This window comes from Myotis brandtii, unplaced genomic scaffold (genome assembly GCF_000412655.1).
Source record: "Myotis brandtii unplaced genomic scaffold, ASM41265v1 scaffold68, whole genome shotgun sequence".
NCBI classification, from domain to species: domain Eukaryota; kingdom Metazoa; phylum Chordata; class Mammalia; order Chiroptera; family Vespertilionidae; genus Myotis; species Myotis brandtii.
In genome coordinates this window covers 1,734,363-1,752,730 of record NW_005370657.1, presented here as the reverse complement: position 1 = coordinate 1,752,730, position 18,368 = coordinate 1,734,363, and the positions used below count along the sequence as shown (strand labels likewise).

Below are 18,368 nucleotides of genomic sequence, written 5' to 3'. Positions count from 1 at the left end.
GAGCAGGCCTGCAGAGCGGGGCTGGCGCCCAGAGAACTGCTGGGAGGCGGTGTCGCGTGGTGATACCCAAATGCTGGAGGAAGGTGAGTGGGCTGAGGGAACGGTTTGCAGGCCAGCCTGTCCCAGCTTGCCCGCTATTGCTGCTGTGCGACGCGGCCCCGAACCCCGCGGTTGTCCTTTCCACTTAGGGACGATCTTCTAATAAAGAATTCTGAGGTCAAAAAAGTTTGAGGAGCTCAGTCCCGGATAATCTCTGAGTACCCAACCCCTCACCCTGGGACGTACTCGGGGTCTCCTGCATTGCTTCTGATCTCCCAGCTCTTGAAGCAGCCAAGGATCCTCGGAACAGGAGTCTATTGACTCCACCTGAGATGAGGGCGGGTTGAACCCAGCTGATCGTAAAGTTGTGGAAGGTACTGGGGATTTGGAATCAGAAGTCCTGTTTAACCTGTGTTTCTTTATGGAGGAAAGGGTAAAATAACATTGAGTACCTCGATTACCAGTAAGAACTGTAAGCATCACTGTTAACGCCTTGCAGAACAGAACAAATGTGCATTTAATTTCATCTTAACCACCAAGGCTTGTGCCATCCTCCCCTAAATCAAGGAGCCCCTGTATTGGTCAGTAACTCTTCAAGTCCAATTTGACAACCAGCATTTCGTGCTGTCTTCCCCAGAGACCTGAGAACGCAAGCAGCAGGTTATCATCCTCTCTGAAGAGAAAAATAAGACAGTGGAGCCCTAACCGGTTTGGCTCAGTGGATAGAGCGTCGGCCTGCGGACTGAAAGGTCCCAGGTTCCATTCCAGTCAAGGGCATGTACCTTGGTTGCGGGCACATCCCCAGTGGGGGGTGTGCAGGAGGCAGCTTATCGATGTTTCTCTCTCATCGATGTTTCTAACTCTATCCCTCTCCCTTTCTCTCTGTAAAAAAATCAAAATATATTTTTTTAAAAAAAAGATACAGTCGGTTAGGTGAAACTCAGTAACTTAAGGTCTGTACTAAGACCTGTATCCAGACCTTTTTCTTTCTTTTTCTGAGGACTATACTACCTCTTCTATTTTTAAACGGAAATATAATTCACATACTATATTCACTTTTAAAGTATACAGTTCAGTGGCTTTTAGTATATTTGCAAAGTTGCGAAACCATCACCACCACTACTTAGTTCTGAAACATTTCATCACCCTAAAAAAAACCCATACCCATTAACCACTCCTTCCCCCTCCTCTAGTCCCTGGCAACCACTAATCTATTTTTTGTCTGTATGAATTTGCCCATTTTGGACGTTTCATAAAAATAGAATCATACAGTATGTGTCTGATTTCTGTCACTTAGGGTAATTTTGTGTTTTTTTTTAATATATTTTATTGATTTTTTACAGAGAGGAAGGGAGAGAGAGATAGTTAGAAACATCGATGAGAGAGAAACATCGATCAGCTGCCTCCTGCACATCTCCTACTGGGGATGTGCCCACAACCCAGGTAACATGCCCTTGACCGGAATCGAACCCGGGACCCTTCAGTCCGCAGGCCGACGCTCTATCCACTGAGCCAAACCGGTATCGGCACTTAGGGTAATTTTGTAACATGAATGCATCTCACTCCTTTTTATGGCTGAATAATATTCCATTATATGGATGTACCAAATTTTATCTGTCCCTGGGCTGATGGATGTTGGGTGGTTTCCAGTTTGGGCTATTATGAATAACTAGAGGCCCTGTACATGGATTCGTGCACATTGAAAGGAAATTAATTAAAAGGTGGCTGGCGGGGCGGGACTGGGTGAGACCGGCGGACATGCCTTGGAGCCAACCTCCCGAGGTCCCTCCCTGGCCAGCCACACCTGGGGTGGTCATGCAGCTCAAAGGGCGTCTGTGGAGTGAGTTGGGGTCCCTCTAGCAGGTGGGGTCCCTCAGCCTGGCCTGCGGGGATGGGGCCAAAACAGGCTCTCCGACATCCTGAGGGGTCCCAGATTGCAAGAGGGCGCTCTCCGACATCCCGAGGGGTCCCAGATTGCAAGAGGGCAGTTCTCCAGTGATGCACCCTAGAATTGGGCTCCCTCATCTCTGGTTCCAGGTGCATCACCCAAGAACCACAGATGCCAAGTCACCACAGTGTGGCAGCTCCTGCATTGAGCATCTGCCCTCTGGTGGTCATTGGGTGTCATAGCTACTGGTCAGACGGTCGCTTAGGCTTTTATGTATATAGATAATGCTGTGAACATGTGTGTAAACGTTTTTGTGTGGACACGTTTTCATTGCTCTCAGGTGTATGCCTGGAAAAGGAATTGCTGTGTGGTATAACTTTCTAAGGAGCTGCCAAACTGTTTTCCACGGTGGCTGCACCATTTTACATTCCCAGTAGCAATGTATGAATGTTTGTTTCTCCCTACATCAACGCTTGTTTTCCACCTGTAAATTTTAGCCATCTGGTGTGCCAAGTGGTGCCTCATTATGGTTTGATATGCATTTCTCCAACAATTAGTTATGTTGAACATCTTTTCATGTACTTTTTGGCTATTAGTATATCTCCCTTGGAGAAATATACAAATCCACTGCTCATAGAAACATCGATCAGCTGCCTCCTGCACACCCCCTACCGGGGATGTGCTTGCAACCAAGGTACATGCCCTTGGCCGGAATCTAACCTAGGACCATTCAGTCCACAGGCTGACGCTCTATCCACTGAGCCAAACCGGTTAGGGCTGTTTATATATTCTTTATGTATTCTGGATACTGGACCCTTAAATTTATGATTTTGCACATATTTTCCCCCATTCTGTGGTTATCTTTTTGACATTTTTAAAATATATATTTTTTTATTGATTTCAGAGAGATAAAAACATCAATGAGAGAGAATCATCGATTGGCTGCCTCTTGCATGCCCCACACTGGGGATCAAGCCCGAAACCCAGACATGTGCCCTTGGACCAGAATTGAACCTGGGACTCTTCAGTCCACAGGCTGACGCTCTATCCACTGAGCCAAACCAGCTAGGGCTCTTTTGACATTTTTTATAGTGTTCTTTGAAGCACCAAGTTTTTAATTTTGATGAAATCCAATTTATTTTTTTCTTTTGTTGCTTGTGCTTTTGGTGCCATATCTAAGAAACTGTATTTTCTTCTAGGACTTTCAGCTTTCACATTAGGTCTTTGATCCATTTTGAGTTCATTAGCAGTACAAGGTAGGGGTCTAATTTCATTCTTTTATTGATTTTCAGAGGGAGGAACATCCATTTGTTGTTCCACTTATTTATGCATTCATTGGTTGATTCTCATATGTGCCCTGACCAGGAATCAAACTTGCAATCTTGGCATATTGATGATGCTCTAACCCAGCAGTTGCCAACCAGTCCGAAAGGTTGGTGACTGCTGCTCTAACCAACTGAGCTACTCAGTCAGGGCCTCTAACTTCATTTTTATGTGGATGTCCAGTTGCCCCAGCACCATTTTTTTTTTTTGAAGAGAATATTTTCCCCACTTAATTTCTTAGTACTCTTGTTGAAAATCAGTTGTTTATACAATGTGCTTATTTCTGGACTCAGTTCTTTTCTATTGATACACTGTATGTCTGCCCTTGTACCAGTACAGCACTATTTTGATTACTGTTTTGTATAAAGTTTTGATACTGCAAACGAGTCCTTCAACTTAGTTCATTTTCCAGATTTACTATTCTGGGTCTCTTGCATTTCCATGAAATTTTGGATTAGTTTTCTATAAAAGAGCCAGCTAGGATTTTGACAGGGATTGCACCAACTCAACAATGGTTTTTAGTGTACATGCCTACACTTCGTTTTTATTACTAGGCATTTCATTCTTTTAATACTCTTCGAATTGCTTTAAATTTCATCTTTTGATTGTTCATTGCTAATACCTAGAAATACACCTGGAGAAATAGCTATTCAAATCTTTTGCCCATTTTAAAGAGGTTGTCCCTTTACTGTATATTCATCTTGTATCCTGCAACCTTGAACTTACCTGTGATAGCTTGTGGATTCCTGAAGATTTTATGTATACAAAATCATGAAGTTTTAATCCCTTTCCAATCTGGATACCTTTTTCTTTTCCCTTGCCTAAGTGGCCTGGCTAGAACTTCCAGTAAAATACTGAATAGAAGTGGCAAGGCAGACATCTTAAAGCATCTCAAATGCAATTAGTTCTCTTCTGTTCCTAGTTTATCATAAAATGGTGTCATATTTTGTAATATCTTTTTGGTTTGGAGAGGATCATGTGGGAGTTTTTCTTTGGTATATTAATATGGTGTATTAATATGGCATATTATGTAGACTGATTTTTGTATGCTGAACCAACCTGTGTTCTTAGTATGAATCTCACTTGGTCATTTCCCTTTGATTAGGCAAATTTGCAGAGGCACTTTCTCCAAAGAATAGGACATTTGTAAACTATATACTTATCTGCTAGGCACTGTACCAACTGCTTTATCTGCATTTTCCTTTAAATTTTCAAAGCAACAACTTTACAAGGGATTTATCCCCACTTTACAGGTTGCCCCAGCACCATTTAAGAGGTTCTGTGGCCGAAACCGGTTTGGCTCAGTGGATAGAGCGTCGGCCTGCGGACTGAAGGGTCCCAGGTTCGATTCCAGTCAAGGGCATGTACCTGGGTTGCGGGCACATCCCCAGTGGGAGATGTGCAGGAGGCAGCTGATCGATGTTTCTCTCTCATCGATGTTTCTAACTCTCTCTCTCTCTCTCCCTTCCTCTCTGTAAAAATCAATAAAATATATTAAAAAAAAAAAAGAGGTTCTGTGATTTTCACACTGCCGGTAAGTGGTGAATAGGGGTACTAGACTCTGCTACACTCTAATGTAGGGGTGGGGAACCTTTTTTCTGCCAAGGGTCATTTGTAATTTATGACATCCCCAGGCCATACAAAATTATCAGTTTAAAAAAGGGAAATTTATATCCCACTGCGGGTCTGTGAACTCAGCCCGTGACCTGACACTTTTGAACCCCCTCTTCAGAGTGAGAATGTGACTTCCTACCTAGCTTAGTGAGCTAAACTTTTGCCTCATTTGTTTCTTTTCTTCCAGAATCATGATCTCCAGACCCTAGCCTTTCCCAAGAGGAAAGCACAGGATAGGAAGGAATGGGAATGGTGACTAGTCTCCTCACAGCAGGGCCACATGTAAGTTGGAAATTTACTCAAAAACAGCTTTTATATTAAGGGGTTTTGTTGTTAATTACAAAAGGAATACATATTCATTGTAGAAAACCTGGGACACACAATGGGTGATACTACGGAGGAAGAATGAATAGGCACTTGGATTTGTGGGGAAGGAGAACACCCAGGTTTCTGGGTGGCCAACTAGGTGAATGGAGGCACCGTTCCCAGAGCTGAAAATAGACCTTCTTGCCTCTATGGCTTTGCTCATGGTGCTTCCCCTGCCTTAGATAATATCCTTCTCTTGCTCCTTCTGAGTAATTTCTATAAGGACAGCATGTTGATTGCCTCCTCCCACCTCCACCCAGGATTCCTCTTCGATCATCTTACATGCTGCTCTGTCCATCTCTGACACATTACAGGTCATTGCATGTGCTTGGCCCTCCTGTATCGTGTCATGTCTGAGTTCACAGAAATACCTATTAAATGTTCTTAAAACATTCAGCTTTCACATTTGTTTGCCAATTTCCATCTGGTGGCTCATTGGGTAAACTGATTCTAATTTTGGTTTTCCTATATTGCTGTTAAATCCCAAGCAGCTGTTACTTTCTGTCCAATTACTGTTCATGCATATACACACGTTGTCTTCTTCAAAAGGAAAAGCTACCAGAATGGTAAATGTATAAGCAAGAGGCTTTTATTTATTTTTGTGTCAATATCCAATACTGTTAAGCACACAGTAAGTGCTTTTCTGGAACTCAAAGCCCTGAATCCTTTCCAAGACCCTCTCTAGGCCTGCTAGCCACCTCACCCATAGCTGCCCACCCCCTCACCACATATCCAAAGGTTACTGGGCAAGAAATGTGCTTGTTGTTTCAGGGATCCACGCCCTTCAGCAATGTGACTGCAGCTTTTACTCACAAAGAGTGGAGGCACTTGGTCCGAGCTCCAAGGGAAGGGTTTGAGGAGATACCAGAAAAGTCCAGGAACCTGGTCCTACTGGGTAAGGAAACCATTGAGCATACATACTCTGCTCAGTCTGAAAACCTGTGGCCCTTTCCAGTGTTGAGTGATCCCGAATTGCTCTGACACCCTGGAGGGACAGTGTTTAGTCTTTCTCGTTCCCTAGGAAGTCTCTGCATTCTTGGTTGGGGAATGAGCGTTTTCATTTTGCTCCCTGAGGTTACATCTCACCATTTCCCCCCCTAGGACTAGGGTCAGGGTAACCCTCAGGTTAGTTTTCCCTAGTCAGTAGTTTCACATCTTCCTATGTAGCTTGCTTTATGAATTTAGCTTAAATCCTTAGCTTGACCCCCTTCTTGAGGCTGCTCATGTAGTTCCTTCCAGAAATGCTTTTACCAAGACATTGGCACCACACCATGTCTGTCTGTCTTACTGCTGTATCCCGTAGTGCACAGCACAAAGTGCGTGCTCAATATGTATTTGTTGAATGAATGGAATTAATGGCCTAACTGGCCTTTTCCATTCCCCTGAATGCTAGGTGGCTATTAGGACAGGTCTCTAAAGCTTATTTCCCCCCCTTGAATAGGACTTCCAGTTTCCCAGCCTGGTATGAACTCCCAGTTAGAACAAGGGAAAAGTCCATGGATGCTGGAGGGAGAAGGCCTAAGGAGTACCTGTCCAGGTAAGGGAACAAGCACTAAGCCAGGGAGTCTTGGGAGCAAAAGCCCCCTTGCAATCCACATTAATGCATTTGATAAGGGAATAGTAACTGGGGGTACAAAGGTGAGGGCGGGGGCTATCTTAGATCAGATGAATAGGCATGAACTCCCAGTTAGAACAAGGGAAAAGTCCATGGAACAGTGGGGGGAAAAAAACAGGTTCTAAGGACACCTAGACTATACAGGAAGGAAATCCATTTATTGACCCCAGAGCATGTGCCAATTGGGAGGGGCACTGCATGTTGCCCTCCCACCCCCTTGATAACTCTGGCAGGAAGTGCAATTCAGGCCCTCTAGCCAGAGTGCACACCAGGACCTAGGCCCAAACTAGCTCCATGGCTTGTCCCCAAAATTTCCCACAGCCTGTAATTGCTCCAATTACAGCTCCAGGCGCAACACAGCTTACCCATGAGGTTCCCTGCAGCCTGCTCCAGCTTCCAGCTTCCCTTCCAAGGTGGTCCTGGCGTGGCTCACACCTGCTCCAACAGCAGCTCTGGGCTCTGAAGTGGCTTCACCTCTGGACTCCTCACAGCCTGATTCCACTCACACGTCTGCCAAGATGGTCCCAGCACAGCTTGCCCCTGGGAGCTGTGGCTCACACCCACCACAACTAAAGCTCCAGGCCCCATTGTGACTTCCCCTGGACTCCGCAGCCTGAGCCCCTCCAACTGGCCTGCCAAGGCACGTCAGAGCACCTGTCCTCAGGACGCCTGCAGCTCCTACACAGGCCACTCCAGAAGGTGCTGTTTTGCCTAATTCATAGAAACAGTCAAACGAGACAGAGAAATATGTCCCAAATGAAAGAACAGGACAAAATCCCAGGAAAAGAATTAAATGAGATGGAGACAAGTAATCTACCAAATAGAGTTCAAAACACTGGTTATAAGGGTGTTTAGTGAACCCAGGAGAATAGATTAACTCAGAGAATCACAAAGAGGTAAGACATATAAAGCAACTAGTTACGTACAAAGGAGCCCCCATAAAACTATCAGCTACTTTTCAGAAATTTTGCAGGCCAAAAAGGAATGGTACAATATATTCAAAATAATGAAAGGGGAGGGAACCTGTAACCAACAATACTCTATTGAAGGCTAGTTTCCTAGACAAGCAAAAGCTAAACCAGCACCGGAGAAAAAGAAAATTAGGTGGAAAAGAAAATTCCTTAAACTAAAAGTAAGAAAATGTAAGGGTGACCTCAGCATTATGGCAGTGTGTGGAAACTCCTTTGTATCTCCCCTTACATCGGCAATCCAATGAAGCCTGAGATGTCCATGCATCTGAAGGCAGAGGTATTGGAATGCATAGGGGAGGCAGGATTGGAGCAAGAACAAGGGACAGTGCTTTAGATGCAGTTCGGTGGCCCCACATAACACAGTACAGTAGCAAGGGAGGTGTTGGGGTGTGCCCCCACACTATGGCCCTGCAAAAACAATATTGGTGGCCAAGAATCTGGCTCCCTTCCTCTCCCCCCACTTGCAGCAGAGCCAGGCAGCAGCAGTGATGGTGCCCATTAGGAACAGGAGGCAGCCCTGTGGGTGTGTGAACCCAGCTCCTGCCCACCCACTCCATGGTGGTTACGCCCAAGACTGAGGGGACCCAGACATACAGTGGGGACACCTATAACAACCCCTGAAGCACACACAGCACAAGAAAAAAAACCCTGAAAATAGCACTATGTCACCTTCTACTGATAAACAAAACAGAGCCTCTAATTATCAACCTATTGAATCTTTAAGATCAAAACAGTATCTAAACAAGGAAAGAATCCACTACCTCAAATGCACAGGCAGAGGAATGATCCCTTAAGTACCATGAACAACCAGGGTAGCATGTAACTTCCAAGTGTCCAGAAACCAATCTGAAAGACATGGAAGACTGATATTCAAGATTCCTGCCATGAAGAAACTCAACATACAAGAAAACTGAGCGGCAGTTCAGGTGAGGTCAGGAATAAAATTAGTGAACAAAAGGAGTACTTTACCAAAAAGAACCAAACAAATTCTGCAGCTGAAGAACTATCACTAAATGAGATGAAGAGCACATTAAGCTCCAGCTGATGGCTCAGTTGGTTAGGTGGAGCTTCTTCCCATACACATAACAAGGAAACAGAATTTCCAGAGGATGAGGCCCAGAAATCAGGATTTTAAAAAGATTCCCAGGTGATTCTAATGTGCAGCCAAGGCGTCCTCTTAGCGCAGCAGGCAGCTTGTCAGTCTCATAATGTGCAGCCAAGGTTGAGAACCACTGCCATACACCAAACAGGTTGCGGACTGGATCCCTTGGGGCACATACAGGAGGCAGCTGAGTGTTTCCCCTTTCCTCTCTAAAAATCAATGTACATATCCTCAGGTGAGGATTATCAATAAAATAAATTAAAAAGCATTGGAAATACAATAAACCAGATGGAAGACAGAATTTGTGAAACTGAAAAAAATAACAAAAAATCTAGAATTGACAAGATCTTCACAAAACTAGGGAGAGAACTAGACAATCCAGTACAAGAAGCTAACAGGACATGAAATTATCTCTGCAAAAAGACCCATAAGACGCATTAAAACTGTCAAAAGTTAATAATAGCCGGGCCACTGGGGCTCGGTTGGTTGAGTGTCATCCCATGAACCAGGTCACGGTTCAATTCCGGGTGAGGGGATGTGCAGGAGGCAGCGATGGATGTTTCTCTCTCTCTCCCTCTCTTTCTCTGAAATCAATAAAACCTTTTTTTAAAAAAAAGATATATGATTCATTCCAAGTCAAACAGAAAAGGGTTTTCAAAGAAAAAAAACAACAACACACGACTTAGATCATTTATTAATACCAGCAATAAAAATTACCATTAGGCATTGATTACATTTGCTCTAATTTAGAAAATCATCATGTTTCTAACTCTCTATCCCTCTCTTCCTCTCTGTAAAAAAAAAAATCAATAAAATATATATATATTTTAAAAACACTTTAAAAAAAGTTAATGATAAAGAATTCTCAAGGAGGAGAAGGGGCAGGGGAACAGACAGCAACCGCCAAAGGCAAACTTACCAGATTATCCTATTTCTCAGTAACCCTACAGGCCAGGTGAGTGGAATGATATATTCAAAACACTGAAACGAGGTTGCATTGGTGGTACAGTCGTGAGCATAGCTGCCTTCCAAAACACTGAAACTACCAGCCAAGACTAATCCAACAAAACTATCCATGATAGATGCGTAGAGATATAATACATACATACAATGGAATCTTACTCAGCCCTGAAAAATGAAACTTAGCTATTTGCAACAATATAAATGGACCTTTTCTAAAAAGTATTATGTTAAATGAAAAGTCAGACAAAGGAAGACAAATACCATTTGATTTCACCTATATGTGGAATCTAAAAAACACAAAAATGAACCAACGAAACAAACAACACAAGCTCATAGTCAGAGGGGAGGGAGGTCAGTGTTGGGCAGAAAAAGGAAAGGGAATTGAGTACAAACTTCCAGCTAATACAACACAAGCTCATAGTCAGAGGGGAGGGAGGTCAGTGATGGGCAGAAAAAGGACAGGGAATTAAGGAGTACAAACTTCCAGCTAATAAAGTAAGTCACAGTGATTTAAGTTACAGAACAGAGAACAGAATCAATGTAACAACTATTGTGACAGATGGTTACTAGACTTACTGTGGTCATTTCATAAGGCATAAAAATCCTATATAATAAAAGCCTAATATGCAAATTGTACCCTTGACCAGGAGTTCGACCGCTCACTATGATGTGCACTGACCACCAGAGGGCGGCATGGACCATGGCGGGTGTCCGCCACATGGTGCTGGCAGCAGGCGGCAGTGGAGGCACTGCCGGCCCTGATGGGCCCTTTGAAAGCGGGATCGCGGCGGGATGGTGGAGCAGGTGAGCAGGCGGCACCAGGCCAAGGCAGATGTGAGGGGGCCCAATCACCCCACCGATTGCCCCGCAGAAGGCAACCAGTGTCCATTACAGAGAAAGGGCAAATAGCAATATTAAAATATTTCTTCTAATTATTTAACTTTCAATGTGCACGAATCCGTGCACTGGGCCACTAATATATATATGAAAACTGGAGAAGTGAGGTTGGGGGTGCAGAGCAGAATAAAGTCAGTAGCAGGGGACCCTTTCTGTCCAGCCAAGGCCTCCAGAAGGGGCCCCTCTGCCTTTATCTCTGGGGCAGCCCTTGATGCTGTCCCCCATCAATCTCCTGTCTGGGTCACCCATGCTTCTCTGACTTTCCACTGTCTCGCTGTGGCGGGCCCAACCGCACAGTGAACCACCCATGGGTGTTTCTCACTCTCCATTGGGGAAACTGGCTCCCTGTGCAGTATCATCGCCCCGCCCCCACCGCCCTCCCTCCAAGTGGCCGCAGCTGGAGGTCAGTGGGTCCCCAGGCATCGCCTTCGCTGCCTCCCAGGGCCACAGGCGCGCAGGCAGGCTTCACTGAGGTCACCAGCTCTCTACTGCCATGAGGCCCTGCCCCAACCTCAGGGGTCACCTTGAAAAATGACCCTGAGTCCCTAATGAGCCGATCGGTTCTTTAGAAAGGACACCTGGAACTTTCTTCACAATTGCCAGCTTTGTCAAGGGGGCACTATTTTTTTTATCCTCACCCAAGGATACCTTTCCATTGATTTTAGGGAGAGTGGAAGAGAGAGGGAGAGAGAAACATCAATGTGAGAGAAGCACATCGATTGGTTGCCTCCTGCACAAGCCCTGACCAGGGCCTGGGCTGGGGAGGAGCCTGCAACCAAGATATGTGCCCTTGACGGGAAGCAAACCCAGGACCCTTTGGTCCTCAGGTCAACACTATCCAGTGAACCAAACTGGCTAGGGCTGTTATCAGCTTTTTAAACCAGGTAAGCAGAATGCCCAAAACCACACAGAATTGAGACTAGGACAGCTTGAGACAACTACCTAGTAGTTAGTATTAGGCAAAAACAGATCAGTAGCAGAAGGAAAAGGAATATCACATCTGTGGTAGAGGTTAAAGAAAGGGGAGGCTAATGTGAGCGAATGTCCCTGAGAAGCCATTGGTCGTTATTGATGGTTTAGAACAGAAACATAAACCACTAATGTTCTGGGTGAAAGTGAAGCATCAAACCTGTCTGCGTTCGAGTTCAGCCAAACTCCTCCAGCCTCTGTATTTCAGTATTCTCTTTTCTTCTACCAAAGGAATTTTTTAAATTGCTTTTCTAAATCTTTTTCAGACTGGAAGACTGTATCTGAATCACCTCCAGAGCAAGACTTTTCTGAAGAATCATTCCAGAACACAAGGGTAGAGATACCTCCTGGGGAATCAGATCATAGGAGCTGTGGACAGGGGAAGAGCTTTAATCTGCGACCAGTCCTTTCTCCACAACAGAGAGCTCCTAAAGAAGTGAGACCCCATAAATGTGAAATACAAACAAAGAGCCTCAGGAGGAATTCAGACATAATTAAATCTCACAGAGCAAAACCATACACATGTAACGAATGTGGCAAAGCCTTCAGTTACTGTTCTTCCCTTTCACAGCATCAGAAGAGCCACACTGGGGAGAAGCCTTATGAGTGCAATGCATGTGGGAAGGCCTTCAGCCAGAGCTCATCTCTTACTCAGCACCAAAGGATTCACACTGGAGAGAAACCTTATAAATGCAGTGAGTGTGGAAGAGCCTTCAGCCAGAATGCAAACCTCACAAAACACCAACGCACTCACACTGGAGAAAAGCCCTACAAATAAATGCACCGAGTGTGAGAAAGCCTTCAGTGACTGTTCAGCCCTTGTTCAGCATCAGAGAGTTCACACTGGAGAGAAACCCTACGAATGCAGCAACTGTGGGAAGGCCTTCCGTCACAGTGCCAACCTCACAAACCACCAGAGGACTCACAGGGGAGAAGCCCTACAAGTGCAGTGAGTGTAGGAAGGCCTTCAGTTACTGTGCAGCGTTTATACAGCATCAGAGGATCCATACAGGAGAGAAACCTTACAAATGCAACGCATGTGGGAAGGCCTTTAGCCAGAGCAAACCTCACAAACCACCAGAGGACTCACACTGGAGAGAAACCCTACAAGTGCGAGTGTGGGAAGGCCTTCAGCCAAAGTACAAATCTTATAATCCACCAAAAGACTCACACTGGGGAGAAGCCATAAAGCATTTAACTAGAGTTCATCCCCTAGTCAGCATCAGAGAATTCACACGGGTGTGAAACCCTACCAATGTAGGGAGTGTGGGAAGGCCTTCAGGTGTAGTTCAGCTTTCATTAGACACCAGAGGCTCCATGCTAGAGAGTAACTGGGAACATGACCAACGTGAATGGGGACCTGATGGTTTGAAAGCCTCTGGAAACACACTTTTGCACCTTTAATAAAGTGACTATTTCATGTGGAAGGTCTCAGGAGCTTTTTTTCTTTAACTATATAACCCAACTCAAATTACTAGTCACCTATATTCAGTGAGCCTAAGTGCTTTTTTGTGTACCAAGCACTCCAAGAAACCCTGGTTTATAAAGGTATGATCAAATCAGTGGAAGACCTGGTTCCTACTTAAACACTAGGTATTTCAGCAATGGTTATCCCTCCTTGAATGACTTGTAAAAACCAAAAGAACCACAAATTCTGGCCAGGAAAGAGCATTTCTCTATAATGGGGTCAATAAAGTATCTGATTTGGGGAAGTAAATTCAAGTAGGAAAGATTCTGGGGCCAACCATTTAATGCTACAATTTCACTGAGGGTAGGTGATGAAGGATTCATGCCTTAATGCTAAATATATGAAAATCTACACACACAGATGCACCACAACACTGCTATACCCTATGTCCACTTTATGAACTGACCTAGTGCTGTTTGAGCTGTTAAGTCTTGGAAGAATAGAAGCTGAGGATGTCAGGAGGCTAAGTTACCAAAATCTCCCCATAAGGCACACCCTAACAGGGAGGGACGACCTGATGAAGCCGTGCTCTCCCTGGGTCAGAGGCAGGGGGGCTATCCCTGCTTTTCCCACTAGAAGGCAGTTCCCTTTGCTTTTCCACTTTGCACTGACCTGGGTCCTGCTGTTGACATTTACACCAGCAGATGTGATCTCATCTCAGCAGTTACAAACCACTGTGTGCTTTCCCTGGTTTTTGGTTAGGAATGCGCTTGACTTCAGGGACAGATTTCCCAGTACTGGCCACCTGCTGCAAGGGAAGCTTGTGTCAACTATTCTCACCCCAAGCCTCTAGCTTTGATTCTTTGGATGACTTGGCACATGTCCTAGAATACTTATTTTTCCCTCACCTTTCCACTAAAGATAGTGTGTTCTCCAACCCTGATTGCACCTGGGGTGACTAAAAACCACCTACTAAAGGGCCTGTTGACAAAATTAATGGGAGAGCAAAGAAACAACTAATGGCAAAAAAATGAAGTTCTTGGGTTAATCATTCCCAAGTGGAGTTTCAAGCTACTCAACTGTGGCTTATCCCAGTGCCCAGGTGCCCATCCATTGCATGTCTAATAAAGGAAAAGCGAGTGATAAGCTCTAAGGATGATTTAGAAGAAACAGAGGGATGATGAAGAAAAAGGTGAAAACATAGATTATAATCTGTTACTGGTTTAAAGCCTAGAGAATGTTAGGACTAGGCTGAAGCTAAACTTTAGAAGTATACTTGACCCTCACTTTCACAGAATTAATCAAGGACATAGGTCAGGTTTCTTTGTTATCCAATCATTTAACCCCAGCTGTGTACTGGAATGGATATCAAAGTCCTGAATTACAGGCCCTGGGCCCCAACCCCCCAAATGATTTGGTCTAAGATGAAGAACATCACCCACGTAGTTACGCTGCACAAGTTTTCCTTCTGGCCAAGAACTATTTCTTATGAAGAGTTCTAGGAATGTCTATAAAAACCGCTGAGACTTCTTTTCTAGGTGTCTTTCATGAGAGCTGGTGCCATCGAGAGTAGAAATCTGTTACTGGTAAGATAACAGATGCCCAGAATGGTGCTTCCACAGGTCCCCCACTTGGTCCCACTAACCACCTGACCACAAAGAACCTAGCTCCCCCAGGGAAAAGGCCACATCAAAAAGTCCACTGCTTGTCAAATGATCTTTAATTGAAACATTTTCCTTTGTAGTTCTTAACTCTGTAGGAAAGAAAAAAGAAATCCTATCAGTGATCGGAAAAAAGTCTTCTCAACCCCACTACTGACCAATTCTAGAACTCTCCAGCTTTCACCCTGATTTTAAGCAAACAAAATACAGAAGTCACTTACAGCCGGACACTCCACTGCACCACTGTTGATATCGTCTATGATGTCATGAGGGTGGCGACCATCAACATTGCACCCCACAGACTGGGCAGTCCCCAGGATCTCTTTAATGGTTCCTATAATTAAGAAAAGGTGGCATTAGATGGGAACGCCAGCCCCTCACAATCCTCAGACACCACTGGGAAAATCCATTTGAGTTCCACAGCAGACAGTCATAAAATACCAGAAATAAACACCCCGACTCCCCTACTTGAGAGCTCCCATTTAGTTATGCAAGGCCTGAATGCCAAGTCTCCATGGGACCCTTGATACCCAGATTAAATCCATCTGGCCCAAAATCACCATGATCAAGCCACTTTTCAAACCCAGAAAAGACTATACCCCAAATTTTGGGTCTTACAGAATTAAGTCTCCTTTAAGTGGGAAAAAGGTACCACTCGGTGAATATGCCCCATATCACTAGGTGGTTCCATGTTGTCCTGCTCTTACCAGAGAGTTCTCTAGCTAAAGATCGGTGACGCATCTGTCGGGCAATGCTGACAATCTCATCAAAAGTGATATTTCCACTGTGCTTAACTGCAGAAAAAGAAAACAGCAAAAGCTTTATCACAAGCCAAAGCCAGAGCAGACCACATAATGTCCTCCCCCAGCCACTTCCTGGTTGTTCCCATACTTTCGGCACAGAGTCACCCACATGAAGAATGACCCTGTTTCCTAAGCTGGGGTTTGCTTTCAGCTCACCACTGGAATGCACCAGCCAACAGAGAAGTGGTCAGGTGCAGTGGCGGGTGGCTAATGGCAAAATCAAACCTTTACCAATCTTAACATGTACGTGACTGTTTTAGAGATGAGAAAAGGCAAGCTTAAGTTACTGGTGTTAGTTAATCTATTCAGTGTCACCCAAGTGAGAAGTGCTCTCTTAATTCATCATTCTGTTGTTTCGCCTTGAATGGCACTTCTTGATACCGCCTGGCTACCTAACAGCCTAACATGTACGTGACTGTTTTAGAGATGAGAAAAGGCAAGCTTAAGTTACTGGTGTTAGTTAATCTATTCAGTGTCACCCAACTGAGAAGTGCTCTCTTCATTCATCATTCTTGATACCGCCTGGCTACCTAACAGCCCGCCATCAAATCCCCATGCCATCCCTAGGTCACGTTAAAAAGAAAGCATGCAGCTAAGTATCAAGCATTATGCAGACACCACCGCTCACAAACTAGTCAGAGAAAGGCCACTCACTGTTTTTTTGCTTCTTTCTGTCTCTTGGCGGTTCTTTGAGGGCTTTGATGATCAGGGCAGAGGCAGAAGGCACTACTTCGATCTAAGAAGAGATTGTCATTATGATTAAGCCCTACCCCAACCTCCAATGAAGACAATATTGCCACGAAACTTGGTTTCTTGGAGACCATGGGGCAGACACTGGACTTGTACTATCTCAAGTAATTTTCAAAATCCAAAACACGTCCTAGCCAAGAAGTAAGTGATTTGCCCAATGTCACACAGTGAGTTACTATTTGAGCATGTCTTTGACCTTGCTCTCAGGAAAGCTTTCCCCACACATAAAATTGCTCTCACCACTAATGGTAGGTGGCCATGTCAGCAAAACCTTCCACCCAGGACTCCCAGAGGGTGGCTACCCCTGCCCACCCTCAGACCAAGTACCTGGGCCTGTCTGTTCTGAATGGTCAGTTTCACTGTAATCCTCAGACCCTTCCAATCACCGGTTGCTTTGGCGATGTCATCACCAACCTTTTTTGGAGACTGTAGAAATAAAGGTATGAAATCATATTGTGCCTTAAGTTTAAGTGTCCTGAAAACCTATCCAGTCTTCCTCACTTGCCAATACCCCACATCTTCCTTATAGAGCACAGGAAACTGAGCAAACAACTGCGCCTACCCAATCAAGGCAAGGCTCTCAGCATAGTATAAACTGGAAAAGTTAAGCTAGGGGTGGTTTGTTCAGGGTTGTAAACTGCAGGCCAAGGGCCATAATGGGGCAAAATTACCTACCTAACCTCTCATAAGGACCTACATGATAACTTAGGGAGAAAATTTCCACACTAGTTACATTCAAATCATCTGGAGACCTTTCAAGTTATCAGGTTCCTGGGTCAGGCCAACCCAAGTCAATCTATGGGGATGGAGGTCTGGCATCTGCTACTTTAGAATTTCCTAGTGACCACTAGAAATCATGTCCCTAGTGCCAGCAGAGCTAAGGGCCAAGAACACATTGGTTAATGTGTGCATTTAAGCATAACCAATGGACACGGACGATGGGGGGGTGGGGGGATGAAAGCCAGGGCTGGGGGGCGGGACAGGCTGGAAGAGGACAATGGGGGGAAAGGGACATATGTAATACTTTCAACAATAAAGAATTAAAGCAAGACCAAGGTGGGACAACACTTGAGACAAGAGACCACTGTGCAAGGAACAAAGGTCTCATATTTTGGGAAATCCAACTTCAGTAAAATGGATAAGTAGGAAAATAAGACTGATCGTCAAGGAAAGCTGGTCACATTAACCAGTCGGTTTGGAGCAGAATAGGAAACAGTTATTATAATGTTCACCAGAATCTTCACCCAACATCCCATTTAAGCCTCCACACAGTGAAATGCCCATTTCCCTCACTAGAAAACATAGGCTAAGCCCTCGCTGGTTTGGCTCAGTAGACAGAGCGTCAGCCTGTGGTCTAAAGGGTCCCGGGTTCCATTCAGGTCAAGGGCACGTGCCTGGGTTGTGGTTTCGATCCCCAGTATGGGGCGTGCAGGAGGCAGCCGATCAATGATTCTCTCATCATTGATGTTTCTCTCTCCCTCTACCTTCCTCTCTGAAATCAATAAAAATAAAGAAAACATAGGCTAAAAGTCACTAAGCCACTGAACTTCAAAACCCTCCCGGCCTCTCCCTCGGGTACTCAAACAGCGGGTAAGAGGCACTGGGCTCTAAGCGCACAGACATAACCTTTCTAACGCACCTAGTGGCAATTCAGCGAGTCCGAGGTCTACGCGGGATGGAGATCGGCCCCTCGGGCACAGCTGTGTCTGACAAGGCGGAGCCCAACGGTTCCCGAGAAACGCCCCCTCCCCCCGTGAGAGTGACTTACCAGGCCCAGGGGGCCGATCTTGGGGGCCAGGGCAGACGTGGCGCCCACTTCCCCGCCAGTGCACCGCAGGTAGACTGGGAGGGAAAAAACCGTAAGTGCTTCTGCAGAGCCCCGGCCACAGCCCTCTCCGCGTCGCTCCGGGCTGACCTCGCCACTCTGCCTCGTCTCCAAACAGCACCGAGAACCTCGGGGAGGAGCGAGGCGGGCCACCCCCTCCTCGGGCGTGGACGG

At 45.3% G+C, this 18,368-nt stretch overlaps 2 protein-coding genes and 1 long non-coding RNA gene across 7 annotated transcripts in view; 1 reads left to right on the top strand and 2 right to left on the bottom strand.

Annotated features, from left to right (window-relative positions):
* The first annotated feature begins 1 nt into the window (after position 1).
* On the top strand, positions 2–12,902 carry ZNF79 (zinc finger protein 79). Of its 5 annotated transcripts, XM_014529348.1 has the most exons (6): positions 2–83; positions 5,052–5,146; positions 6,002–6,125; positions 6,672–6,767; positions 12,014–12,183; positions 12,319–12,902. In XM_014529348.1, exons 2-6 carry the CDS (start codon positions 5,108–5,110, stop codon positions 12,523–12,525), a joined length of 636 nt encoding a protein of 211 aa, XP_014384834.1. In that variant the 5' UTR covers positions 2–83; positions 5,052–5,107; the 3' UTR covers positions 12,526–12,902. The 5 variants fall into 5 exon arrangements, 1 of the variants encoding a protein (XP_014384834.1); XR_001359673.1 differs by lacking the exon at positions 12,319–12,902 and adding an exon at positions 7,189–7,544 and having other exon boundaries at positions 6,002–6,767; positions 12,014–12,098; XR_001359672.1 differs by lacking the exon at positions 12,319–12,902 and adding an exon at positions 7,189–7,741 and having other exon boundaries at positions 6,002–6,767; positions 12,014–12,098.
* A 1,950-nt stretch (positions 12,903–14,852) lies between these two features.
* RPL12 (ribosomal protein L12) overlaps positions 14,853–18,368 on the bottom strand; it is a 4,194-nt gene continuing 678 nt past the window's right edge. The window contains exons 2-7 of the mRNA XM_005881461.2: positions 18,138–18,211; positions 16,697–16,795; positions 16,274–16,355; positions 15,524–15,610; positions 15,038–15,150; positions 14,853–14,908 (exon numbers count right to left, since the gene is read on the bottom strand). Of these exons, the coding sequence (XP_005881523.1) occupies positions 14,903–14,908; positions 15,038–15,150; positions 15,524–15,610; positions 16,274–16,355; positions 16,697–16,795; positions 18,138–18,211 (461 nt within the window). The 3' untranslated portion in view covers positions 14,853–14,902. The remainder of the gene's footprint in view (positions 14,909–15,037; positions 15,151–15,523; positions 15,611–16,273; positions 16,356–16,696; positions 16,796–18,137; positions 18,212–18,368) is intronic.
* LOC106723926 lies at positions 15,686–16,266 on the bottom strand. Its single transcript, XR_001359676.1, has 2 exons — positions 16,150–16,266; positions 15,686–16,011 (listed from the first exon to the last, which is right to left on the bottom strand). It is a non-coding gene; the product is annotated as an uncharacterized LOC106723926 (long non-coding RNA).

Coding starts and splice junctions, on each gene's coding strand:
- ZNF79 (XM_014529348.1), top strand. CDS start 5,108: ATGGGAATGGTGACTAGTCTCCTCACAGCAGGGCCACAT. Junction 5,147..6,001: donor TCCTCACAGCAGGGCCACAT/GTAAGTTGGAAA, acceptor TTGTTGTTTCAG/GGATCCACGCCCTTCAGCAA. Junction 6,126..6,671: donor CAGGAACCTGGTCCTACTGG/GTAAGGAAACCA, acceptor CCCCTTGAATAG/GACTTCCAGTTTCCCAGCCT.